This window comes from Strigops habroptila, chromosome 9 (assembly GCF_004027225.2).
Source record: "Strigops habroptila isolate Jane chromosome 9, bStrHab1.2.pri, whole genome shotgun sequence".
Lineage (NCBI taxonomy): Eukaryota > Metazoa > Chordata > Aves > Psittaciformes > Psittacidae > Strigops > Strigops habroptila.
In genome coordinates, this window is record NC_044285.2 from 19,162,512 (window position 1) to 19,190,290 (window position 27,779).

At 44.1% G+C, this 27,779-nt stretch overlaps 1 protein-coding gene across 4 annotated transcripts in view; it reads left to right on the plus strand.

Moving 5' to 3' along the window:
• Positions 1-23,144, plus strand: part of PSTPIP1 (proline-serine-threonine phosphatase interacting protein 1) — a 52,559-nt gene extending 29,415 nt beyond the window's left edge. For 2 of the 4 annotated variants that reach the window (XM_030497755.1, XM_030497760.1), the window contains 12 exons: positions 3,072-3,106; positions 4,189-4,295; positions 6,143-6,205; positions 7,196-7,294; positions 9,047-9,092; positions 9,941-10,020; positions 12,546-12,644; positions 13,266-13,362; positions 16,402-16,486; positions 17,986-18,056; positions 19,676-19,776; positions 21,742-23,144. In XM_030497755.1, the coding sequence (XP_030353615.1) occupies positions 3,072-3,106; positions 4,189-4,295; positions 6,143-6,205; positions 7,196-7,294; positions 9,047-9,092; positions 9,941-10,020; positions 12,546-12,644; positions 13,266-13,362; positions 16,402-16,486; positions 17,986-18,056; positions 19,676-19,776; positions 21,742-21,873 (1,015 nt within the window). In that variant the 3' untranslated portion in view covers positions 21,874-23,144. The remainder of the gene's footprint in view (positions 1-3,071; positions 3,107-4,188; positions 4,296-6,142; positions 6,206-7,195; positions 7,295-9,046; positions 9,093-9,940; positions 10,021-12,545; positions 12,645-13,265; positions 13,363-16,401; positions 16,487-17,985; positions 18,057-19,675; positions 19,777-21,741) is intronic. The other 2 variants (XM_030497756.1, XM_030497757.1) reach the window with 2 other exon arrangements.
• The last annotated feature ends 4,635 nt before the right edge of the window (positions 23,145-27,779 follow it).

The window sequence follows — 27,779 nt, forward strand, 5'->3', positions numbered from 1 at the left end:
CGCTGTAGTGGAGTAGCAGGAGAGCACAGTACAAGGCGGCAACAGCCAGGGTAGGTATTCCAGAACACGGTTAAAACTATTTCAGCCACTAGATGGCAAAGATCACCCGAAGTTGCTGCAGAGCTGCTGTTGCACAGGCTCTATCTGTTCCCTTTACTCCGGATTCAGGGTCAATCGTGTTTCTGCCAAAAATTCATTTTGACAAATCCAATCTTTAGATGTCCAAGGGGGAGTCCTTTAGCAAACACGCACAGTAAATCTGTGTCCAGCCCTGTTTTCAAGGAGACATCTGCAGAGGGCTCCAGGTAGGGAGGATAGAACTCTCTCAGAGCGTCCAGGAAAGTGAGATGCCCTCACTTTGGATGCTTCAGAATAAAGCCTTTATCAATCCCATTAGAAAGTCAGATGCACCCAAGAGAAATGGGTAGTAGACACTGTACATACAAACCAGCACAGCCACAATTAAAACTCACTCGGATGTCGGCTATACGAGTTGCTTCCATTAAACCCTCCAAAGCACTGGAATGCTGTATTTCACTGTTCTAATCAGAGCCCCTAGCAGCAATGAGGAGCTAATCTATAACGCTGCTGCTGCAGCTCAAAGTCCTAAGGGAATACCTGATGGATCCATGGATCAAAACTGGATTTATTTTTTCTCTCTCACACATCACTTTGCACAATGACATATTTGGTACTCCCTTGAGCCCCATAAGGATGAGGGATCCGAGCCAATGATTTTAGAAGATTATTACAGAAATAAGGAAGGAAATGGCTAAAGTCTTTTCAATCTACTTATGGACCGTGGCCTTGCCCCAGTCAGCGGCTAGGGAATTGGCTGGACAAATCTTCTGTACAAGGAGCAAAAGGCCAGAGCTTTCTGGAAAGACCATTAGAGACCATGCAGGGGGGCAAACTGGTCTCTCTCCAGGTCATAGAGCCAGCAAAAGGAGAAAAGCTTCATGTATGGCTTAGGATCATGAGCGACTCTGGTAGTTCAGATGCCTGGAAACCAAAAAAGCAGGAAGTTGCTTTTGTTCTTGATCTGTACTGAGAAAGTGCTGGTTTCAGTATCCACCACAGCAATTCTGCCAGTCTTTGCATTACCTGAATCACCACCAATAAGTGGAAAAAAGCAATCTTTGGGCACAAGAGATCAACACAGCATGCAAACAGCATGTGCAGTTTGCACCTGTCCTCTGCTTTTTAAATGGCAGTATTTAACTATTTCAGGCACGAAGTTGTTGGCACATTCCCCACCTCCTATTGGAAAATCCACACTAAAAAAGCGATTATTAGTCCCTTGAATGTATTTAATTTTTCAAAATAATCCATTAGAGCTTTTGGGTGAGAAAAAGCTCTCCCTGCTGCTCATATTCAACCTGTCTTTTAATTGCAAGCTTTTATCTAGCTTAGCTGGACAGAATACTCCGTGTTTCCCTTGTGTTGTGAAAATTTTGTTTCCATCAATATTTCATACCAGGTTTGGTTTGGTTTTTTTCCTCTAAAATGAACCTTCAAAATGTTGAAGTATTATTAGGACAATACTGAAAAACACTTGATCCAGCATGTTTTCCCTGACTTGTCTCAGGAGATTCACCTCAACCAATCTAGTTGAAAGCTAAAAGAATCAATCAGTTAGCTCAATACTCATCTTCTCTGCCAGAAAGTCTTTTCCTTATATTTCTACCAATGTAGATTTGGCAGTGGACTGCAAAGCAGTATCACTGAGGACAGGCCCAGGCCTGTGCATTTTAGTTATGCCTGGCAAGGCAGCCCTGCTACTGGGAGAGCAAGCTTTGATTAGGAAACAGATGTCCAGCCTAAATTAACACAGGGCAATTAGGATCCTTCATGTGTCTCTTAAGACGCCTGAAACAGCCCAAGAGATACAGAATTTCCCTACCCATCTGCAGCTGCACATGGCTGGGAAGTGACATGCATCCTCTTCTGGGCTCTCCTAGTAGCCAGGCTTCAGCCAGGGAGACTTCAGGGGCTTCATTAACAGGTGCTTCCCCTGGGCGCCCGCCTGGGGTAGACCAGGGCTCCATGGAGATCCCAGACCTGTTTCCTCCAGGGAACACTCTGGGGCTTGAAGATACGCTTTCTAACTCTGAAAAACCTCCAGCTCACACCACAGCCCTGGCTTCTGTGTATACAAATGCCCTGCCAGCCTGCAGACTTGGAGCTAGAGGAGGTCTAAGTTGAAAATGCTTTTACAGACTATGCTCTTTCCCACCACTTCTCTCTGGTATCTCTGGTGCCTTCTTAAAATGGACCCTGGATTGTGAAAAAACCAGGACATCAAGCAATCTGTTGTTACCCTTTCATGCCCTTCTGCGACTCTACATTGTAGGACCACTTATTTATGTAGGTCCATCTGGACGAGCAGCATCACATCTCTTTTTGCTCATCTCCATGCTATACTTCACAGCCCAGCACCGAAGCCTGACTTCCCGGCATGGTTTATTCCTGCCGTGCCTCTGGGATGTCGAAAATCCCCGGGAGCATCGGGGTTCCAAAGCTTCCCTAGGTTCTCTGCACCGTTTGAGAGCGTGTTAAAGGGGAGCGAGCTGTGCCACACGGGGGTGCTCGGGAAGCACGGTACGGAGCATGCTGCAGAGCAGAGCTGCTCTAGCTTCCAGGGTGACCGGGGAGGAGAAATTTGCTGGTGCCGCATTCAACACACAGGGTGGAGCTGGTTTCGCTCTACCCTTCAGACTAGTTCTCCAAAACCCAATTCCCCTTGACCGTCTTTATTTCATGGAGTCGACTCGTATCCATTGGCAAGGTGGAAGAATAGAGAAACGCCTGTTAACGTTCACAGGCACAAACAGAGCAGGGTTAAAAAACAGAGGGTGCACATGAGGGGTAGAGCAATTCCTTGCTTCATGGAGCATTTTATTGCATTTCCTGATGGGAATAGATTGATGCTGTTGTGCTTGTTAGCGTGGTCAACTTTTATTACAAGACTATTAAGAGTTTTATCCCCTATTCTGAGGGAAAGCTTTTTCTCTAGATTCACAATCCTTAGAAGCCTATACTAATAAAGTGCACTTGTTTCTACCTCACAGCACACTGAAAGCAGCATTTGAGAGGCTCAAGCAACGTAAGTATTTACAGCTTCCTTTCTGACCTGGGTAAGACAGGCACCCAGTGTGCTCACCCCCTCTGGGGTCTTTTATCCTCTTCCACCCTCTATTTCCAGCTTTTCTATCCCAGTCTGTAGTGTGGAGAGTGGAGGGAAAGGACTCACTGGGAGTCCTCCAAGGCTGAGCACTCAATCCACTCTCTGATGGCAAAGAAAATGGCTTGTTCCTCAAGTTAGTTTTGTCTGATGAGGTCACAAGATATCAGCTCTGTTCCCTCTGCTGCAAGCCCTCAGCCTCAAACCAGCACGCTCTCTAAATGTGCCCAAGGCTGAACAAAACCCTTTCACACACAGAAAATGCAGCACCATCACAGCGACCGCGCTACCGGCACCTGCTGCTTAGATAAAAACACCCTTTGAAAGGCAGCTGGTGAATGAAGGTATTTTTAGAGCCTGGGTGGTGGAGCTCAATACTGCTGGAAATGGTGGGGTTCCATTTCAGGGGCACCAATGCCGACAAATGGAGAGAAGTTATTGGCCACTTCAAACAGCATCAGGCAGGTGCTCTGACATTCAATCAATCCCTGCCGACCCTGGGGAATTCTCAGCTTGCAGCCTCGTCTAATGACACGTGTATGAGGCTGGGTGCAACTGGCAATAGGAGCAGTGACAATCCAGCAGTGTAGTGGAGGGAAGGCAGACACAGGGGGTGATGGGGGCGGTCAGAGCTCCTGCCCTCCCTCTGCCCCACAACATCTGACCTCCAGCCCCAGAAGGTGCCTGGGGTAAACAGGGCTCTGAGGAAACGCAGCCGGCTCTTCACTTGCCAAGGCTGCTCCCAGTGGGTGCTCCTCTTCTGCAGCAAGGAGTGTTGCCCATGCATTGTGCAGCCCTGAGAGGACCTGCAGTAAGCCTTACTGAGATTGTGGGAGCCCTCGGCAATGTCAGTGCATGCAGAAAGACAGGGAAGCCTTTTGTTAAGGCTGCTTTGTACACAACAAGTCATGCGGTAGCCACATCCCAGAAATATCTCCTGAAAAACGTGACTTCATATTTAAAGCCCTGTCCACTGACTGTGTATGAATTCTGATTTGCTTTAGAAATTGAAAGTGTTGGAAACTCTCACATCCAGCTAGCAGTAATGCTGAAGGATGAACTGAAAGGAATAGAGGAGTTCCGAGAAAGACAGAAGGAACAAAGAAAAAAGGTGAGGAACTAGAGAAATGTCAAAACAGATTGGGTCAGTAGTCCATGCTGATGGCCTGTTTCCAGTCAGAGACTGGGAATACTGCACAAGATGATGAAACATGTCCAGTGTGCCCTGCTCGCTCCATACACCAGCCTGTGGCAGAAAATCTCTTTCTGTTCCCAGCTGGAAATGAAGTAGTGCTCTGAACTCAGGAGACAGAGGCTTTAGTCACTTTTACTCTCCCGGGTGTAACTGCAGATACTATCATTATTCCTGTAAGACCTTAATTGCTCCTTTGCTCTTTTTTATACCCTTGCTAATTGGGTTTCTTTGGTATGATCCTGCATCATCTCCAACAAGCACTAAAATAAAGGGGTAATACAAACATTTAAAAACATAAAAGCAAATTACTATCGCGCTGAATGCGACACCAGTTGCATATTCACCAATATGCTCAATTACAACAAATTTGTGGAATAAACAGCATCTAGTTGATGTTGTATAACAAATATTTAATCCCCTATGACCTTATCAAGCTCTAACTCCCTTGAAAAAGTAGCTCCCAATAGAGACAACAGTGGTCACTTAACACCTTCTCTGGTTCCATGGGGTTGAAGACAAAGACGGGACAGTCACTTAACATTGAAAGTACTGACGAAGGAGTAAAATAAAATATTCAGTTCTTCGCTAATTCTAAACAAATGAAAATGCACATGACCAATATCCAGTAGCATAAAAATCTTGTGTCTACAACCCTGACACACAGGAACTTGGAATAACAAGGGACTCCGAAAATTCAAGCAGGTAAAACCAGTGCTGCTGCTGAGATTGGAGGTCCGCTGCGATCTGATGAAGCAGATAAGGCATGTAAAGACAGACAGCAAGCACCTAGTTCATCACCATTTGTATCCCCACCACTTTGCCATAGGATTTCCAAAGAAAGAGGTTCTTTCTCCTGTTGAAAACGCTAACAACTGGAAACAGCTATAGAGACCTGGAAAAAACTGCTTTGGAATCTTAGGGAAGTTTTTTTCTCTGTCCAGCATGTGGCTGTGAGGGAGTCAACATTAGGCAGGACAGTCACCATTTTTGGTAACCTCCCAAAATCCTGTGATTTGTGTTTCACTGAGCTGCTCTCAGGACTGTGCTCTTTAGCCCAATGAAGCAAGCCTCTGAGTAGCCCTGCAGAGAGTTTTCCTTGAGCAGAATATAAAGGACCAAAAGTCCTACTGAAGAAACCCATACCCTGCCAAGTAGGAGCATATCTCACTGCCACATAAGGCTGGGCATGTCACAACTAAAGCCATGAAAGAGAATTCAGCACTGTCCTTCAGGGACAACTGACCAGACAACAGTATGGAAATCAAATTGCATTGCGCATAACTTTGCCAGAAGCAATGGAATATGAATTACACAGGGATTGTTTGTGTTTAAAATGAACAAGTACCCTTGCTTATGTGGGTGAGACAGTGGTTTGGTCTGCAAAGATGTGGGATCAAGCTCTTGCACCAGCAAAGGAACTCTGCTGGCAGAGCTGATGGGCACTGTGACTGAGGGCTACACTCTTTAATCTCCTTAAGAAAATAAAAGGAGGGGGAGGAGGCAGAGAAAATGAAGATCTCCATCCTCTCTGCTATTAATGGCAACCACTGAAGCAGAATTATCTGGGATTATTTTTTTTACCTGGCACTTTGATGCTCCTGTATCACTTAGAAACTGTCCTGAGTAAAAGCAGAGCGAAGTCATTTACCTCATATGCACGTGGCTCCTATAAAGCCCTGACAATGGCTTTCTTAATCCTGCCACTAAAAGAGGGGGGGAAAAGTCTGAAGTGAGAAATGCTGAGTTCTGTGTGTTTCTTACAGTACGAGTCTGCAATGGAGCACATGCAAAAGAGCAAATTGTCCCATTATAAGAAAACAATGGAGGTAAGCAAGGAGGTTTTGTGCAGGTTTCTCAATGCAAATGGGCTCTGGTTTGAGACAGGGTAAATTCTCTATGACATGTACCTATAAATAAAGAAAGGTCAAGAATGTGTGAGTGTGCAAGAGTGTATGAGTGAGAGAGGATGTGATTCCTGCTCCAAGGAGAAAGCTAATCTTCTCTGCTGCACCCACTGAAGAGTCTCCAAAATAAGTATTCAGAAGGTCAATGTGGAATGAACAATGCACCAGGTCACACAGGATTTCATTCTTTCTAGACAAGGATTCTTACAGAAGCACATGGAATTTTTCAATCTGTGTAAATATAATTTTAAAAACAGTGAGGGAGTCTTGTAAACAGGAGGAAACCTCTCCAACTGGAACTGCAAGCAGCTGGGTTTGGTTTCCAATGGGCAATTGCCTCTAAAGAAAAGTAGTTGCAGACCTGTCAGTGCTACAGCTGGAACGGTACTAACAATTTTAATTTAAACACAGTTGTTCTAAGTGAATCTCTAAGACACGGATGTCTTCTTGTGTAAATAAGGATTTCTTTTGCTTCCAAGACTATGGGGTGGTGGCTCTGTCTCATAGCTTGGAGCACTGGGCAAGGCAACGCGCTGACTTCAGCACCTGATGCTCCAAGTCACACTGTAGAAATGACAGTCCATCCCCACTAGCACCATGTGAATGTGTGCTCCTAAGTTTGGCTCTGCACTGTAGCTCAGACAGACGCCTGATGCACCGATGGTGCTAGAGCTGCCTGTGTATTCATGAGCACCCCTGCGAGGAGCTGGCTGCAACTGTATAAATCAAACCATTGCAGGGCTGCAGGAAAAAAGACCCAATTCCTAGGCCAGTTCTTCACTTCTATTTTTCTGTTGCCTCGACTTTGGCATTGATTTTCTCCCTCAGACTGCAAACCAGAAAATGCCTAGAACATCACTCTGGAGACAGCCCCTAACCCAGACCCTCACATTTGATTTCATTTCCATACAGTCGAAGAAGACCTACGAACAGAAGTGCAAGGAGGCGGTTGAGGCCGAGCAGTCCTTTGAACGGACAAGTGCTTTAGGCAACCAGAAGCAAACAGAAAAGGTACCTTACAGGACAGTGCTATTTAGAGGAAAACTGGGGGGTTTCTCTTTTCAAGGTACAAGAGAATCCTATTGAACCACCCATTCTGTGGGCTGCCTTCCCTTCTAATTAGCCCTTTGAATCACAATGGAAACGAAGCCCCTTCCCAAGGAGGTCTTCCTTCACAAGCTTCGCTAACCCCAATCTTGTTTTGTGATAGGCCAAGGGTTTTTAAAAAGGCTGGGGAGGGACTAAGTTATCCAATTAATTTATCCCAGGCTATGATCCAGTTGCTCTATGAATCCTGAAGGGAAATTGAAGGAGATTTTTCTTGGAAATTCTAATAAAAAAGGAACAAGTAGAAGTGTGTCATGCGGTTGGATTTGCCTTTTAGCTGCTTACATTTAGTAGGCAGAGGATCTTACATTAAAATGCATATTTTTCCTCAACATTTTTCTCCTTATGGTTAGTTTAATTTCGATGAAATTTACAAACTCAAAAATAAATCACTGGAAATTAAGGCACTGCAGTCCTTCATTGCATCGTCTTGATACTTGTAGCTGACAATTCACTAACTTTTAATGGGAACATTTTACAGCGGAACAGATGGAGAAAACAAAATAAATGAACTCCCTTTGGCTCGATAAAAATCAGTGCAGTGTAAGCAAAAAGGATCAAAAATCATCTCAAGGAGCAGGGGGATGGAGGCTCTAAAAACAGCATCACAATTTTACATTTTATTTCCAGCATTTGCTAGTCTTTGATGAACGAACCCCTCCAGCTTAGCTGTAGAGAGGGGATGAAATCCTGGCCCTACTGAAATTACACCAGAACACTTAACAGCTTCAATGGCATCAAAACCTGACCTCGCTCCTGTGATGCGGAAGGATCCCAGGGTGGTTCCTTGCCATGGCTGCCACACACATGCCAGCACATTTGAAATGTGCAGAGGCATCCCACAAGAAACATGTCAGCTGTTTAATTCTGCGCAGCACTCGCAAACAGTTTGGGCCAGGAAGCAGATAAGAGTGAAGCTTATGTTCCCAGCTTACCACACGTTTTCCAACCAGCTGTGATGAGGAATATGGTCATAAGAACCCCTACCTGAGCCTTGTCTTGAAGGGCAGAATGGAAGAATGTATTACGCTGATGTCTAGAGCCGTGTGTTAATGTACTGTCATCACCATCTGTGCAGAAAGAGCTGGGAGTACAGAGCTGTCAATAATAGCTGTATTCCTGTTTGTTGAAAGCTGCAGGGTTTTAAAGAAGAAAAGTTCTACTTAGTGTGAATTTTACTTTTAGGCTTCTGAGTTGTTTCAGGAAATACTTTGGTATTTGCAAAGTATTTTAAAGGCTGTATTCTTTTCATCTGTATTAAATAAGTAGCTTTGGAAGATAAAGAATTTCAGCTGGCACTGATTTCTGCTTGTAAGTATCTATTAGAAAGCACATCAAATACTTGAGAAAAACCAACTCAGCCAGCAGACACAAGATTCAGGCTGGATCACGCTGGCACTGAGCTCCTGTGGGAGGGATGTCTGCATGGAAAGATGTAAATTGCCATATTTCCCTTGAAGTCAGCAGACCTATAGTGGCATCTGTGAAATTCTGGTCCCTGCCTCTCCATAGCACACATTCAACAGAACTGTGCATAAAGTCAGGACAGCGTTTGCAAGTTTGAGAAGGGGAAAGGGAGCAGGCAGAAAAAAAACTGGGCCAGAAGCAAAACATATGGTCAGAAACTAATTTGGGGTGTTTCTTTTCCTGTTTCAGAGTCAGAACAAAGCCAAGCAATGCAGAGACGCAGCAAATGAAGCAGGTGATGCTCTATTTGCAACTGAACTAAGATTTCTCTCAGCAAAGTTCTGCCAGCATGCTGATTTTGATAGAGCACCATCCAAAGCATCCAGGCTGGCTCTGTTTGAAGTCAGGTTTCCCAAAGTCACCTACACCCAAAGATTAATGAAGACGCTTCTAAAGAATGGCAACCTGACAGTCCCCTCCATTCCCTTTCCTTTGTGGAAACGCGAGTCTCCTGCTGTCATTAGAATCCAAAGAAAACCTCCTTTAGGGACATTGCCCAAGAAAGAAAAACTCCCTTGAAGCAAGTTTGAAAGCGCAAAAGAATGATATTCAAATTGCCCTCGGCCAGCCCAAACCAAATACACAGTCCCCAGGTTCCCTGTGCATGAGTATGGCAGCAATTCTCCAGCTAGGCACACAGCGTATGTCCAGAAGGACAGGCCAGCAGTCACCTGAGCTGGTTCATGCGTTCAGACCTGTCCCTCACTGCTCATGTAAAAGCTCACACTAAAGCACATGTCTTACCCGGCTGGCTCAGCACACAGAGAGCCGAAGGATGCTCAATCCTCAAGCACTGAGGCTCTTCATCTCCAATTTGCATTATCCCCACTGTCAAGTTTACAGATGATCTGTAAACCACACAGAGAGAATCCTCCTCACTCTAGTATAAAGTTGCAAAGAAGAACCTCCCAAATACCCTGTGGCCCACCAGTTTTAAGTTCACACATTCTTGTGATACTCTAGCAAACCACAGGCCTAAAGTGCAAGAACCACAGCAAAGTCCCAATAGGAAGAAAAAGAAAAAGGCTATATCATTTTTTTCCCTAACTGTTGGATTTCTATTATGTGCGTGTGTGTTCACAGAGAATGTGTACAAACAGAACATTGAGCAGCTGGATATGGTCAGGACAGAGTGGGAACAGGAACATATCAAAACCTGCCAGGTAAACATTGACTTTTGCAGCGATATATTTGTGTGCTCTTCATTTTATCCTACTTGCAGGTATCAGGCTTAGACCTGAGATTTTGCCCCAAGGGCTTTGCTGTTTGCTCTATGTGAGTCTCAGTCTTTGCAAAAATACTGCAAAAGCTAGAATTGATTTAGACATAGCTGCTGTCCTGCTTACACTCTCCTTGCTTGCTCCAGCACATGTATGTAAATACAAAGGAGGGGAATCAGTGCAGAGGTGTGAGAAGTGGAGCAATATATGACCTGGTACAATCTATTGGTGCCAGTTTTCACCCAAAACTAAACATAAGACTACAGCAGCTTTAGCAATGATCCATCACAGCCAAGACAAAGTTGTTTCTCAAGTAACTGTTTTGTGACAAAATGTAGTTTCAGTAGAAAGTGAAGAGAAATGTAGACAGGAAAATTCATTTTTAGTTTTAAAAGTGAATTTCAAAATGGAAACAAGAAGAATTAATTAATGAAAAATTAACAAACAAAAGATTCCCTTCAGAATCTTGATCTTGCACAGCACTTTATATTCACCTGCAAGAATATTTGCCCTTTGCCATGGACTAATCTTTCAACTGAAAGGTGGTGGTGAAGTCTCTGTTCCCGTAATGCTGAGGATGGGTGAGGAGATCTGTGCTTGGCTAGTAAGCTTTGCACAACAATTTACAGGAACTGGTTGACATCCAAATCAGCCACATATTTGGTCATTTAATCCTTCAAGTACATTTGCCCATCTGCTGAAGTATGATTTTGCTATGTTTACTTGTTGCAGGCAGATAAAATAAAATGCCAGGAGCATAGCTTGTCAGTTCTCTGCTTCCTCTTAAATATTCCCTATCTGGGAGGGCTGGAAAGTCCCATGGCTGCCACAGCAGACTTTCCATAGAAATTATGCCAAGCCTTAGTTTTCTCAAGATGCACATTTTCCCCCTTCTTAAAAAAACAACAAACAAGTGAAGTGTTCCACAACCAAACACACTTCAGTTCTCCCACATGGCTAAATTCTGAAGAGCCCACAGAGCTTGTGGCCTTCCTGCTGCTGAACTCATTCATAAAGGAAGGGCATCTTGGACATCTTTTAGAAGTGCTTGTAGGTACAAGAACTGAGAGATTTTTTGAGGCATTTAAAACTAGTAACTAGCACAAAAAGCAACTTAAGATCCCAAACTTCTGGCTGCATAGCGGAGAATGTAGAAGTGCTGAAGTGCTTAGGTCTCTAGCTGAGCGCTGCACACCCATAGCCCGAATTCTTGGCTAGCAAGTGGCAGCACTGGGACGGCCTTCATCACAAGGCAGTGCCATATTCCATGGCACAAGATGCCCAGGTTCACTGTCAGTCTGTCGCACAAGCCGATGGGGCACGAGGGATGTGTCTAACACAACACTCAGCTCTACTTTACTAAGGACCTGACAAGGCCAGAGTCACTGCACTTCCCTCTTTGCTGAGCTGCATTTCCTGACAGGACATCATTTACCTGGAAAATTCCCAGTCAGCTCTTGAGCTATTTCAGCAGCCCCTGCAGGGATAGTCTTTTTGTATTCAGAATGGATCTTGAAATACTCATTCTCCACCCTTCAGGTTCTCTGTAAAAGCTTTTTCTGTTTTCTCTCAGAAACTGATCCCAAGGCCAGCTTATTCCCCAGATGGACTCCTTTTTTGCTGTTTAGTTTTAAGATGGTAAGATATTACATGGCAGGCAGCATACCCAACTAAATGTTCTGCTGAATACTGTATATGTTTGTGGTGTTCTGGACATAATTACTAGCAAATGGAGATGGAAACAGATGGCTGGAAGCATCTGAGCTTTTCACACCTCATAGAAAACCAAAAATTTATGTTCCACTTATAGAAGTATAACTTAAAAAAAAAAAATAAATCAAACCACCCTGATCTAAGTTTTTCAAGAAAGAGTTGCTCTGTCTCTTCCCCCAACTCAGTTCACACTTCTCTCTCTTCCCCCTTCATTCTTCCCAAGCTGTGCAACAACAGGAGAAAAATCAGTCAGATGAAGGAAGGGACTAAACTCTGAAGAAAGAAAAATGTCTTCCCTTTACCATGAAAATAACCTTAGAAACAAACAGAGGCAACTCCAGAGAGTCTCACATAGTTTCAAAAGAGAAAAGTATGGAAAGACATTTAAAAGGCAGAGATGGATAGTTTTGGCTCTGCCTCTAACATAAATACAACCTTTTCATACCAGTACTCTACTGATCTGTTAAACATCAAGATTTCAGAGCAGACAGGACCCCAACTCTGAAATTCTTGGCAGTCAAATCCAGATCCTGATTCCTCTCCCCTGCTTTGTTTTTGTAATACATAACTTGAATTTGGTGCAATCCATTAAAACAACTTCTTGAGCACAAACAAGAGGATGCGGCTTCTCCAGTAGCTGCACAGACATCCTTTACAAAGGGTCCTTCAGAACTTACCAACTTGACCCTGTCACTGCCTGCGATGCAAATAACTAGCTACCATGAGGCTACATCACATCTCCTCTTTGGCTTTAGGTGTTCCAGCTCCAGGAGTGCGACCGCATCGCCATCCTCCGCAACTCGCTGTGGGTTCACTGCAACCAGCTCTCCATGCAGTGTGTGAAGGATGATGAGGTAGGGGCACCTGCCAAGTGCCTTTACATGCAGAGGAGGAAGAGGAGGAACAAGGGTGCTCTAACAGCACAGCAGCAGCTTGCCCTTCCCTGTGCCTGTTGACAGCAAACTGGCTGTTGTGCAATTTCAATGAGGGGGGAGTATTCTCAATCTAGCTTGTTCCCTTCCAGATATAAACCAGATATATGCCTGGATATAGAAACTTACACGTCTCCTCCCCTCAGTTTGTTGGGTATGCTTCCAGCTACCAGAATGCTCAGTTGAGTATATTTGGGCTGAGGCACAACTGTCAGAAAGGCATCCAGTCATGGTCTCAAAATTGGAAGACAAAGAATATACTAGTTTTGACTTCAGATGGTTGTTTCCTGCTATTAATTTCTTCCTCGCATTGAAAAGCCTTGGACTGCCTTCGGCCTCCTCTCTTAAAAGAATATCCAGAGCACAAATAAACAATTGTGTTTACAAGAATGTTTGTATGGGGGACAGGCCGAAGATCCATTCAGGTCTGACATGTACCAAGTATAAAGTGTCTCTTGAGGGGAAAACATTTTGAAGAGCATTAATCATTAATTCAATGTGAAATGTTACAAATTAGTTCAACTCTTGCATTCTGTTTTGTAGCTGTATGAAGAGGTTCGGTTAAGCTTGGAGAACTGCGTTGTAGAGTCAGACATAGACTACTTCATCAAGACTAAAATGACAGGAACACAACCTCCAGGTAATTATTTCTATTGGTCTCATCTGATGAGTCACCCGGGAGGCTGAAGCTGCAGTTGTGCAGTACACGTCCTTTGGAGCTTCTGCTCCCGCTATTCATTCCCACCCGCCCGTGGCTCACTTCCTCCTCACCGTGCTGCCACCGCTCCTTGCGTGCCATGGGAAGTGGCATAGACGGATGAGCCACTTAAAAATAACCCTCCAAAATGGAAAGAAAATAAAAAAGAAGTTGTTTTGGCTTTGCAACCAGGCTCATTTCACAGTACAGCTGAGCCAACGCCGCTAAGGAGGTGGCAAACTGCCTTGCAGAGATGGCAACCTCAATTTCCTGCAGTGGTGACAAGTCAGAGCCCACTTAGCATGTAACTGTACCATGGTGTTGATGGTACCTTGACAGAGATGCTGCCTCTTCATTTGCAGCACAGAGAAGACCAGACTTTCTATTCTGTTTTGTTCCACCTGCCCAATGGGGAGTAACATCTTTTGTCCCCTCAGGAAGTTGTTTGTATAAAGGCAAGACTCTAGTTGGGGGAAATGTTGAATGAAATTGGCTTTGCCCCAGCATGCAGAAGCAATGCAAGGCTCACAAACTGTCCATTCAAGCCAAAGCAGCCTTTTCATTGACTCCAATGATCCAAACCTCTGGGCTGAAATGGAGATTGAGACAGCAAGAGCTAAGAGCTCCAGGGTAGTTCTCCAAACACGCCACCAGAAGGAGGCTATCTAATGTTTCACATGGCCAAATACAAACCACAGCCTCTTACTTCAACAAGCAATACAAGGTATTTACAGACTGAGTGGTGCTTGCACTTCTGTGCAGCTACTGCAGTAAACAAAGATTCACAGACTTTGTAAAAGGAGAGGAACAGCCCCATTTCATCTCTTCATTGGTTGATGACACATATCTATGCTGAAAAGATCTCTTCCTCCCTTGTTTTTAATCTGTGCACAGATACTGGTTCACTTCCACTATCTGCTCTAACATGCTAGGTCAAACAGGAAATCCCTCAGCAGTATTAACAGAGCTTACTCCCATTCAGAGAGGGGAATAAGCTATGCAGGCATAAGAAAATTTTATACTGATAAAACCCTTGCATGCCAGGAGCTGTATAAGTACAAACATCAGCAGCGTGTTTGACACCCCTGTCCCAGGGGATAGTTATCTCATACAGGAGTAGCTTACACCCCTTTGATTTCATCACAGAGCTTGGAGCTGGCAGCAATTGCACCCCAGGAACTTCTTCAGCAGAGGTGGATGCTGCCACTAACTGAGCACTGAGCCTTTTCCATCATTACACCTGCAACGATTAAGAATTGGGACTGGGGGAAATATTTTAACTGAATATATTGATACTGGTGCACTGGATGCCATTTTGCTGCTATAGTTTATTCTTCTTCACATAGGGGATTTAAATTCACTGAAACAGGAGCATTTACCAAGGAAAAACTACATTTGCACGAGCAGAAGGGAGCACTGTGCCTTGCAACAGTGTGAAACAACTTCTGTATACTAAGAAATCTGTAATTCTCAGCTAGTTGGCTTTTTTTCCTATGTGAGATTTCTCATTCTCCAGTTGCCTAGGCAATTTTCTGCAAACAGCTCTTGGCTATGTCAGGACTCATTTCTAATAAGAAATAGGTGGGAAAAACCCTTGAGAGCTTTCTATAAGGCAAAGAGAGAACTGCCTTGCTTTTTTGTTGGGTTTGGGGGATTTTTGTTGGGCTTTTTGGGTTGCTTTATTATTTTTGCCACCTAGAAGGTGACATGTTCTCTAAGTAACGTCCTCAAATCTCCACAGCTCCGGCTAATGAGTTTGCACAGCAGCACATGGTGAGCTGTTGCTCTGTTTTATTATTTGCAGAATGCAGGAGAAAGCCCACGTGTGGTTTGCATTGTGTAGCAGACCTTCATCAGTCTTTCAATTTCCTGATGCGATTGCTCATTCCCCTCTTCTACCTCATCTTACAATCATTATAGAGTAGGAACTACCAAGGTAACAATCTAGAAGGGCAAGAGGAGACCCTGGAAGTGCTCAGAAAGCTCCCTAATTACCCTCAGTCTTATTTGCAGGGATTCTTCACGCTGACTAGTTGTACGTGCCTGCTCTGCTTATGATCTTGGCTGACCCAATGTGAGAATGTCAACACAACCTTTAGCCCAAGTTCAATGCCAAAAGTCTTAATTGGCTGGTATCAGAACTGAGATAATACAGTATCAGAGACTTCACTCATGTTTGTTTGGCTTTAACACAGAGAAGGCAGAAAGGGCATGTGGCCAGCAACTCTAAGCAACCACACTGGGAGCTGTGAGATGAAAAAGAAATAGATCCATGTGTAACTATTTCATCTGTAAAGCTAGACTTGGAAACAGTCTCAATTTCATCCTTAACACCACCATAGGGGAGAGTGAAGGAACTGTAACATAACTGTGTTTAAGAACAAAATCCAAACATCTCTGGGTAAATAGCAAATCAGCTCCCAGGAGGCTGACAGGGGAAATATGAAAGGTAGAGACACTCAAGATCAAGCACAGACCAGAAAATTGCTCATTACTGCTGCTGGCAAGAATATTCAGAAATCTCCCAGCTCTGACAAAAATTCCTGCCTCAGTACATTGAGAAAGAAAGAGAAACAAAACACACTGCAGCCAAGTGTCTCATGAACATGGTCCCAGGCTCACAGTCACCATGCTCTGCTCCCTTAAATCCTGAGCTTCAAGGCAACAGAAGAAACAGTCATGGAGGAAACTGCCTTCTGCATTAGGGTTAGCCACAGCTATTAGAATGGTTCTTCAGGACCTTTACTGTGCTTGTCTCATATCAAGCATGCCTTTCTACCACAGACATATCTGCTTACAATCACTTGAAGTCCCCAGGTCCCCCTGAGGTACTCCAGCCACATTACAGGCTAGTGCAGATAGGTGCTGTACTGCAGTTTGCTCCAGCAGCCACTGATGGTTGCAACTGTGGGTTGCATTCGGGGGGGGGGATAAAGAAAGTTCCGCCCATGCGTACATCTCATTTTTATTGCTCTGTTGCAGATGCAATAGGATATGAGAACTACTACAGCAAAGAACCAAACAGAAGCAACGGCAGTCCAACCCAGTCTTGCGGGATGATGAAGAGGTGAGTTCCCAGAACAGGTATTTCTCTGTATGAACAGCAATGTATGATGACAGGAGATAGGACCTGCAAAGCTATTACTTCCTTCGCTGTGGTAAGAGGCAGCTACATATCAGTAAATATAACTTGACAGAAGAAGTAAAACTTATTAAAGCCAGAGTCAGAGTAATTTTGCCATGGCCTAGTGGGAAGAGAATCGGGTGATGTGTTCATAAAACAATTAGCTGGCCAGCAACAGATAGCAGTCACTTACTTCCTCTTTCCTAGTGAGTCATGGCACATAGCAACAAAACCACTTTGTTCAAGGGAGGGCAAAGGTGAATCTTGCTGGGAGCAAGGGCTGGGGAGAGCTGTCTTTTTCGGCAATACCTCCTGGCTTACTGCACCGCCCAGCTGAGCAGAACAAAAGAGCTGCTCTCTGTAGCTAGACCAAAGGGAAAAGCACTGAGTGGAGTAACTGTGATGATTAGGGAGGCAATTTTTCTTTTTCCGATCCATTTATGCTGATAAATGCTGTCAGATGGATGCAGTTATATCAGCAGAAGAGCATGGTAGATCTATTGGTTTAAATATTTTATACCAAAATGACTAATTCACAGTGGGAATGGTATCGTATTTAAAGTAGAAGAGCTTTATATTTTGACAAGGCTTATTACACAGCAAAGACAAGAAGCAGGCTGTAATGTCCCATTTAAAGCGTGGTTCAGCCTTGTTAGGGAGCTGATAAGGTTTATATACAATGCTCTGTTTTACAGCTGGAAACCGGATCTTCTATAACAATGAGTTCTAATGCTGCATCCTGTACAGTCACAGAAGACAATTGTACTGCTGTGCAGAATACAACTGCTCTGCATGGGCAAGTAGCCAAGAGAGGCTCAGCCTGAGTTTTGCAGAAACTGTTGAGCTTGGATATACATTTTCCATTAACATTGAGCATTTACCAGCTGAAAAATCAGACCCCTCAAACATATCTTCAGCATGCAATGCTATTTCTACCTACGCTTGAGAATCCTAACCCACTTCCTCACTTAGTACCCAACAGTGACATAGAACTAGAGATAGATTAAAAATAAATAATTCTCTTTTTTTTTTTCCCCTCTTTAAACTCAGTTTTTAGAAAGGCTGTTTGGATTTTAACTTGTACCAGAGTTTTCCTTAAAAATGGTAATCTCTTCTAAACAACTGATAATTCTCACTATATTAATGTTGTGAAATAATTGGAGTTTTGCACTTTGGAGCCTTTGGATCAACAATAAAATACTATCTGACGCATTTCAGCGATGGCTGATGGTTCAGTATTCTGCTGCATTTTTAAAGTGTATTTTTAACTGAAGATAAATTTATCTGCAGCAAAAATGAAAATAGACAGCCACAGGAAGAGGTGACATCTACCCAGTGCTGCAGCAGATGGAGGGAAGGTTGAGTCAGACAGCTGAGATGAAGGAATGCTCATACCCAGTCCTCTTCACTCATTTTGTCACTGGTTTCTCTTGGTTCTGCAGATTTTCTGGACTACTGCATGGAAGCAGCAAACACAACATGGAAAGTGCCACTCCTTCAGCCCCTCCTTTTGGTATGCCTCTTCAGGAAATAAGTTTACCAGATGTGTTTGTTTTAGATCACATTGCTAAATCAAGCTTTGACGTGGAGCAGAAATGGCACAGCCGATATTCATGTTAGCAGTCAAGAGTAAGAGAAGTCTGGAACTGAATTTAGCTTGGATGTATATTAAACAAATTCCCCATTTCAAAGTGCCAAATAATCCCTATAATCTTCAAAACCACTGTCTAGGCAAAGGGGAACTGTACATTCAGAACACCACAATCCATCTTAGGCAATAGGTTTCTCCTAAAGTAGAATATATAGATGTAAAGTAGAATATATAGATCTAAAAAGCACAAGAGAATCCATAGTTTTTAACAGACCAGGTTCACGCCTTATGAATGCAAATATCCATCTTGTTTCACAATTACACTGTCTTATTGTAACCACTGCAACCAGGCATTTAACAGATGACATTTAAAACATAGTATTTTGACTACACAGAAAGTAACAGTTGATGCCATTTTGAATGGTTCAATTTAAACCAAAGCCATTTTAACTGTGATTCTTGCCTAAAGAAAACAAAAAGCTGGTTTAGAACAGTTTTTCAAACGCCCCACATCAATGTCCCTTGTCGGGCCTGCCTGCTTGGGCACCTGGAAATGAAGCTCAGACTATCTTGACTTGTTGCATTTGGTGCTCAGCCAGGGGAGACTCTCCAGTGCTACCAAACACCAGCTGGACCTGCACATGCAGAGCAATGCTGTGTTGAGCAGTTGAGGTAGTCACTCCTTCTGAATTCCCTTAGACTAGGGACAGGCGGGGAGAGCGTTCCCTGGGCAAGTCCCTCAGGAACGGCGAACAGCCTCTGTGTTCAGCTTTTTCAACTGCTCCCATGCTTGTCTTTCAACATCTGGAAAGTCCAGGAGCTGACAGTGCTCCCTGGAGCAGGACAACTAATCTGAGGATTGACAGGGGGAAGGTACAAGCACCTTGGCTGCTCTGTGTGCTGTCAGAGCGTTGCCATCCCACCAAGGAGTCTCTGTGGGAAAACTCTGCTCCCCTCAATGGCAGGGGAAGCTCCCAGGCAGATGCTGGGAGGAAATAAGAGGTTGCCCTAATTATGACAAGCTGGATTAAAACAGCATCTGCCAAGAAAGTGACGTCAGTGACAAACAGCTATCTGGGAGCTATGTAAACTAACAGCAAATGTTTGGTGACCCATTGGCACAGCGGTTTCCATTTTTCTCAAGGGAAAAAGAAAAGCCCTGTGTGAGTCACTGAACTGCCAAAATCTGATCCCACCAGTTGCAACCATTTTAAACCACTTTAATCACAGCGTTTCCCTCTCTGGACCTTGTGCTTCTGCAGGATAAACATTTTCCCAACCTGGATGAGGCTAAAGCTAGCGTCCGACCTCCCACTAAATCCAAAGGGTGTACTGTCATCTAATCAATGGGACACAGTTTGTGTGTAGGACTTTACATACAGTTCACAGCAGCTTTTCTATACATGTACATCTCTAGACAGAGAGAGAGCAGACACTCTTGTATTTGTGAACTCTTGCATATGATCCCATGCATTTATAAGCAACTGAACTCTTTGTTTCTGTGGGTGCATTTTATTTTGGTCTTTTTTTTTCCCCTCTAGCAGAGAATACAGACAGGGTCTATGCATCCATTTTTGAAAATCAGCAAGCGAGAATCATGGCATCACAGGACTACAGAGTACTTTATGACTACACAGCCCAGGTAATCAAAGGCTTCAAAATGAGTATTTCATAGCATCAGATTTAAAATAGATGATGTTGATCTGATGTGGAACATCTTGAAAGTGTTGATTCTGTGCAGGAGGTGTTATCTTCACTTTGCAGCCAGGGACACTTAGAGAATTATCGGTCAAGGTCACACGCCAAAGCCAGGAAGCCCAACTGCCAGTTCCTGGCACACATCGCTAGATGATGCTGCCTCAAGATGAAACAATAAGATTTTTTGATTACACATTAGTGTAATCACTCCTAAATTAGCGCTAAGCTGTTACAACCTCCTCCCAGAGATACAGAAGGCCACAAACACAAGGAAAATGTGATTTTTTTAGGGGATGATGGCTAAGTATGCAGTACCGTGCATTCAGAACTTCCATCTCTTGTGAAATGTTTTCCAGGGAAAATGGCTACAGATTCCTCATGCAAGAATATGCGAGAGATGCTCATCTAGGAACTCTACTCCATTTAATCTCATTTATCACCTGGAGAGTCCTGCTCCAGTTTAACACACTGGCTCTCCATGCTGGAGAGGAGTGAATCCCCGTAAAGGACACTCTTTCCCTGCACGTCCATGTTGCAGTTTGCAGAATCATAATGGATGTGGTCCATGTACCAAAAGACTGTTATAAAGAACAACCTGCATCCTTAATGGGGATATTGAACTTGCACTGGCTCCAGACCTATCTAGACATAGTAAAAGGTTATAAATGGACTGGTTATGAATATTTTCTTATTCAGATGGACTCCAGAACCTCTTGGACTCCTGTTAAATCATTAGCCTCCCCTAATGGGACTTTGACAGTTTAATTACGTGTCAGTTTAAAGGTTCATTTTATTGGCTTTAGATCAGCAGAAGGAGCAGCAGCCGGAAGTCTTCAGGGCGACCTTCACTCTAAGGGACCTGCCATCAATAGCCAATATTGAAGAAATGCTGGCATGTGACAAAACAGGCAGCCAGATGAATTATGAAAACAGTGAAAGGGCTGGAAAGGAGAGCTTTCTCTTGGGTACAGCAGCACTCTGACACCCTTTATGATATATTCTTTGTTTTGCTTTGTTTTAAACATTCTTTTACTATATGCCTGAAATGTCATGCAAGCACAGCTGAAAGTATCTCCCCTGAGGAGACTGCTGCATCTCTCTGTCACATCCTTACTCCAGGAGTTGCCTTAAAAATATGACACACACAGATTTTCCCTGCTGAGAAAAGTGCCTGTTACTACTTTTAGTATATTGTATATGGAGGCCTCTCACTTTTTGAGCCGGTTCTTACCTACTCAGGTACATTAAATTTAGATTTAGCTGATGTGTCAAATGTATCTGGAAGCCTCTCTTGCTCTGTTTTCTATTTTACTACACTGCGGGTAGCAAAGTGGTTTCCTATGGAAAATAGGACAGCCCCACTAAAGGGACGGATAGCTGCTGGAGAGCTCAGCAACAGCTTTCTCCATTGGGCTTGGAGATAAAAGTTACTTATCTCAGGAAAAGTCGCTGGACCTCCTCTAGTCACTGCTGTTCTGTATTAAAAGAACAGAGAGACCTACTTAAGGCCTGGATTAGTAGAGACACTGTTATCATCTCCCTTGGGAATTAAGCTGTGCACTGTTTTATTTAGCAACACCTGCAGACTACAGAAGGGTCACGGTTAGCTGGTTTAGGACAGTCGTATTTAACCCCTTCCAGCCTTCCCCAATGATACGACAGTCAAGTTGCTCAGGAGGACACATCACGGAGGCTGGGGAAATTTGAGGATAGTAAGGAAACAGCCACCTTAGTAAGTGCTTAATCCCCTCACTGCCTGGTAGTTCAGGCTCTTTCCCAACCAGAAGGGCACTGGCAGACTTTTGATGAAAGGCAGGGTAAAAAAACCCAAACCCAAACAACCAGATACATGCTTGGTCCCTCCTGTGCTCTCAGGCTAACCACATTGCCTTTCTCGGTCTCTTTTCAGAACATGGATGAGCTGGACATCAGCGAAGGAGACATTGTAGTTGTCATTGAAGAACATGAGGATGGCTGGTGGACAGCAGAACGGAATGGACAGCGAGGCTTTGTGCCAGGGTCTTACCTGGAAAAGCTTTGATGACAAGAAGCCCCAGTCCTCAGACTTCAAAAATACTCTATTACTGAAAACAAAGAGCACACAAGGTCTGCTCCAGCTGACCAAGGGCAACCCATAATACTGTCTTCTACAATTACCAGTCAGAAATAATAACCAACTGACCATGCTTTCCTCTTCCTTCCTCCTGCCCCATCCCAGTGCCTCCTGGCCTACACTGTCTGCAAAAACCAATTAGGACTTTTGTTCCTTACCACAGCTCTTCCTCCCCTCAGCACACTGTGCTGCCATCAGTGTGGCAAAGCTTCGTGAACCTGGGAGGATAATCCTGCCCAGAACTGAACTGCACTAAAGGAAAAAGACCCAGGAAGCAAGTGCTACCTCTCCCGGATGGAGGGCCACCTCCAGCCAGCCTGTGAGCCACCCTCACGGTCACAGCAGCCACGTTCTCTGCCAGGGATCCCTTCCTCTCACTGCACAGGCCATACACATCAGTACTAACAAAACACAAGACACTCCCCATCACGGCCATCTCCTAATACAATGAAATCCATACTATCCATGCTGCTGCTTTGCACCGGATTCTGGGGCAGCAAAATAAGGGCAGATCATGAGCCCAAGGCTTGCTTTTGCCTTGGTTGGATGGTTTCCCTGACACTTCCCTGGGAGTTTTCAAGTTTAAAAGAAGAGCAAGAAAACCAACAAATAAGCAGAGCCTCCAGCAGTGCTGCACTGGCCTGATCCCTCTCCTCTGAGCGCCAGGGAGAAGTACCAGTCACCTCCTCATGCAATCTGCATACCCATGTCATCCATGCATTCTCCTTTCAACACCTCTGTCCACCTGGCTCATGCTTCTGCTTCGGCTTCTCTATCTACAGCCTTTGGGACTGGTGGCGCAGACATGTCCTGGTTCCTTTCCAGGCACTTTTAATGTGCTAGTTCTTCAACAAGCCCTCTTCAGAGAAGTCGCACTGCACAGGTTAACTGTCTTGCACAGACTTCAGCTCTATCAGTCTTTTTATTTTAGTATTTAAGAACGTTTCCAGCTGCCACTGTACTTCCCAAGGGATCAACAGGCAGTTTCTGCCACTCCTTCTTTTCCAGTATTCTGAGATGGTTAGAATAAAAACTAAAATAAAAGATTTAATCTGAAGCAGAGCACACTGTTTCTGGGGCAGAATGACCTTGTTTGCCAAGGTTTCAGGTCTTAAAACTGAACCAAGGCAATGAAAATTAACCAAATTGCTACCCAAAAGGCACGGAGCAGGGAGGAACTGTTGGCTAAGACACAGCAGGAAAAACAAAGAGAACTCTACACAGAAGAAAAAGCCATAATGGTCAGTGCAATTATTCCTTAAATGAAACAGAGTGAAGGTCAGAGGCACTTGCAGTACCTTATTCTAATTTCTTGTTTCAAGAATGGAATTCAAGTTGCTGCAGGCCCATTTTCTTTAGTTCCCTGCAGTCCTTTGCACAGGCACACTTGTCCTTCCCACACTTCCCCAAGTCATCAGGCATCAGTGCTGAAGGGCTCTTAGTACCTCACATTAGCAGAGGCTCAGAGGAACTGCAGGAATTTGAATGGCATTTAAGGCACTAGGATATATGAACAGTAGTGCTCCTTTCAGGCTGAAGATGTTAATGACAGATTTCTGTGACCACGTCTGAATTGAACAGTGATGAAAAGATGGACCACAATAACCTGCAACCAGGCCACCGCAGCGTAAATGCTGCTGTCAGAGAGAGCTACAACATCGCTCCTTATGTACAGCATGAGAGGAAACTTAAAGCACAAGAGATTTAATACATGGGTTTCTTCAACACTCGGCCTTCCACAAAGAGAACTATAATAAACCAATGAATTCTGAAATAAATTTAGGTAGATATTTTGCAGGTGATGAGATGCATCTCCTCTAATTTATGTATGACACACAGGTTTTGCTAAGACTCTGGGGGCCCTGACAGCCTCACACAAGCCACTGCAATGCCCAGTTCTGGTTACCCTGAAATCCTGTTACAGATCATCTTTGCTAACATGCACCATATGGTCTGCATCCCCAACAGACATTTAGTGGAATGGTGCCTGCTGCTTCTACCCCATCAAATCCTTTCTTTTTTTTTTTGCTGTTAAACTCAGGAAACTGGTTTCCTTTCTACCCATCTCTCCTGTCAAGTAAATACTGTCCTAAGTGCAAAAGGCTATAGATTCTTCAAAATCTACCCAGTATCATAGCATTTGGGTCCCACATGCTAACTCTACACTGTTCAGGAAGAGCAGCAGCAATATTTTCTCATTATTCCTCTGCCTTACACTGCAGAATTTGGCTGATAAGTAATTACCAAGCCATATCTAGGCAGTTTGCCCTATCAGTGTGGCAGCACTTGTCAGAAATAGAACAGAGATACCAAGAAATACCCACACCCACCGAGCACACCCACATTTTAGGTGTCACCCACCCTCCCCGTCAGTAGGAAAAGCAGGAAGGTCAAATATAGGTTACTGCCCTAATAATGTTGCCTTCAATGTTTCTTCTCCAGCTTGGTAACCCTTGGGCAACAAAACTGATCCCTTCAAGTAATCATTTAATTTTCAGCTAAGATGGAAATCTGAAATGGGAATGGGAGGCATTCTTAAGCTAAAGTCTAACATTTTTGGTTGAAATTCTTTTTGGATAACATTTCTGGTGAGCCTCCACTTTGATTGTGACGACCATCTTTTGGCAAGGTGGTGCCGGTCAATATGCAAGAAGAAAACAACAGCAGTAAACAAAGTTGTGTGTTTGTCAAGTTAACTCTTATTTCAGAGCACATTCACAACAAGCAAATTACCTTTTAACTGACACTGCCAGTGCTCTGCCTCTGGGTGGGATCACACACAAGAAGCTCTTCCCAGACCAGGCATCATCTCTCTATTAAACACGAGTGGCAAGAAAGATTTGGACTCATTTCCCTCATGAACGATAACAGAATAGAAAGGGACTGGGGTTGACACCTGCTGTTCTTTGAGATGGATTTTGGATTGGAGGAACATGACCATGAGACTGATATGGAAAAGTGTAGTGGTAATCTGTTCTATTATTTCTTTAACCGCAACAAGAATTCAAAGGCTGGAAGTAGGCAATCCTGCCCAACACTACCCTTAAACCAGACTCAGATACGTGTATTATTCTCTTTTACCATATTAAGCAGAACAGGAAAACCTTTTTAAAAACAACATTTAACCAAGGACAACCATATGTAATTAGGAAATGTCTACAAGAGCAGCATGAGGCCCAGAACACATTTCAGCTGCTGTATATGGCATTAAAAGCCTGTGAGCCAGTAGTAAAACTTGGTCAAGGTAGTATCAGACCAGAAACAGCAAGATCCAGGAGACCCAGCTAGAGTACAGCCAACGCAAACAGTGCTTTACCACAAAGAACAGACCTCCTGCCAAGCTCACAGGTCCATTGCTACAGACAGCAAGCTCCCTTCTAGCATTTGTTACAACCAGTCACCTAAAAGGAAGAAATCAACCCCTTTACAGCTGAGCAGTCAGCAACAGCAGGAGCATGGTGGCTGTTCAAGGTTTGAAGTGCTTGCCACCTCCTTGAGGACCCTGGCTTGAACTCTGCATTACAAACAACCCGGACATACTTCAGCCAAAGTGTTGACAGATCATATACACAAGACATAAACAATAGCAAGTCTTACCTGGGATTCCTTTGCATCTTCTTTCTTCAAGAGGTGCATTTGAGGTCCGAGTATCCTTTCCAGAGGTAATTTTCTAGGCAAAGGTTCCCAGTTGCAGCTCAGACCTTACTGATTACTGAATGCAGTTAAGTGGAAGCACATGGATGCCAAGAGGACATTCATTACAAGCCAACATCAGTTTGGAGCCTGGTTGGGCATTAAGAAACATTTAACCCAAACACTGGTGGATAACAAATACACCTTTTTCTCTGGAACTATGTAACCTCTTGGCTGTACCATTGCTAGCTGGCTTAACTGTGCAGGCTCAGAGAACCCAGGGGACTCTACATCAGTCCCCTACTGCACAGAATGGTCACCGTTAACCTTCAATGTGAACTAGCAACAACCCTGCACAGTACAGGACAAACTGCAAAGGCCTGAAGAGCAGCCTCTGCTGCTCAATACCATCTCTTTTCCCTTGCTCTGTTCTCTGACTTGCAAGGGCTGGGGCACTGAAAGCAAGGGCAGTTACCAGCCACACAGCTACCAATACTTTATGCATCCTCAATTACTAGTGAGCAAATAGAACAGGAAGGTGCCCTTAGCTTGGGCTTCATGTTTCCTTGGTGCCACAGGGTTATGGGCACAATCAAGTGCTCAAGCCCATGAAGTAAAGCAGAGTTGGCTGTTAAAAAATAAACCTAAAAACCTGGATTAGGATCAGTCACTACCATTCACCAGCTTCCTAAATTAATGACAGTATCCATCACAGGTGTTTCTATAGTGCAGCTGTGATGTGCTGGGCATGCTCTCTGTAGTTGAGGTTAAAGGAGAGAGAATAGCTGGGGTTTTGCTCCCCAGGAAGAGGAAGGAGATCAAGGGCTGATGCTAGGTCACATTGGGCTTCTGGAAAGCAAACAGCTGCCAGGGGCCTGCAGGGGCTGATGGATTGTTTTTTGTAAATGATACTTGTGTGGAGTAATTAGATTTTGGAAGAGGAACAGGAATTAGCATTCTGCCTGTGGCTGGGTTATTAACAACATGACAACACCCCATCTACTGCGAGAAAGCAGAGAGGGCAAAGAAGTTTTAGTCAAACTGTTAGTCATTACTTATTATTCGTTAGCAATTCCCTAATTTCAGTGGGTAGCTTACATTTTGGGTGAGGGAAGCTCAGAGCCACAGTTATCTCCAGATTTGTGCACTCCTGGCCCATTCACAGTACTAATTTGATCTGTTTCTAGAATGGCCAGATAGTATTTCCATCAAATTAGCCAGTGCACATGGTACAGGGTACTTCTACCAGCTGCTAAAGGGCAGCTGACACCTGATCTGACACAAAGCTGCTTGGTGCAACATTAAGAGCACATTTACAGCCTATCACTGCTGTGTGCCGCGTGGCTGCAGCACTGCTGTCTGACACAAGGGCCCAAAAGGCAGATTTAACTGTGGTGGTGTATTCTGACTGAAAGCACAGACTAAATCTTGCTTTTAGATGCAAAGCTCTAATAGAAATGAGACCTCCCAGCAAAATCAGGAGAAATCAGACTCAACGTTCATGATATTTCTAAGAGGAAAGACAAAATCGTCCAAAAGCACCAGGCGAACAGAATTGGACTTACTAGTTCATAGCCAGGTGTGTCCCCATATCATCTTGAGGGTAAGGAGGGTACAAAAACAACTGGGGAAGAATGTGTGTGTGTGGTGGTGAAGGGGAAACAGCTACACTAAGAGGTTCTCTGAAATCAGAAGGAATTTTACTCAGCAGATCTAAAAGAGCCACTGTAGTACAGATTACATAAACCAGGACATATAATCCGAGCTTTGCTGCCTTTACCGTAATTCAACTAATCCCCCAAATCAAGGGCAGACATACAGAGAAGTAACCAGTGTGTTAACTGGTGCAATACTGAATGAACTAGAACTGCATCAGCAGTGCTTTGACTGAAATCCTCTTTGACTGAAATCCTGGCATTTGAGGCACCCCTGCCCCAGGGAAAATAGCCACACAGTACAGCTAAAGAAATTCCAGCCTAAATTTGAATGAAATGTCCTGAGTGTGGGATTCCATGCTTAGATTGTTCAAGGAGCCCAGGATAAACCCTTTAATGAAACAGTGACTGGCTTCATGAACCAAAGGTATGACTTTGGAGAAGTCACACCTCATACTTCCCCATTCATCATGGGGAATTTGTAAAGCACTTTGGCATCATCAGCTGAAAAATCCTTCTGGCTCTCTGTGATTCTTCAGTTCCAGA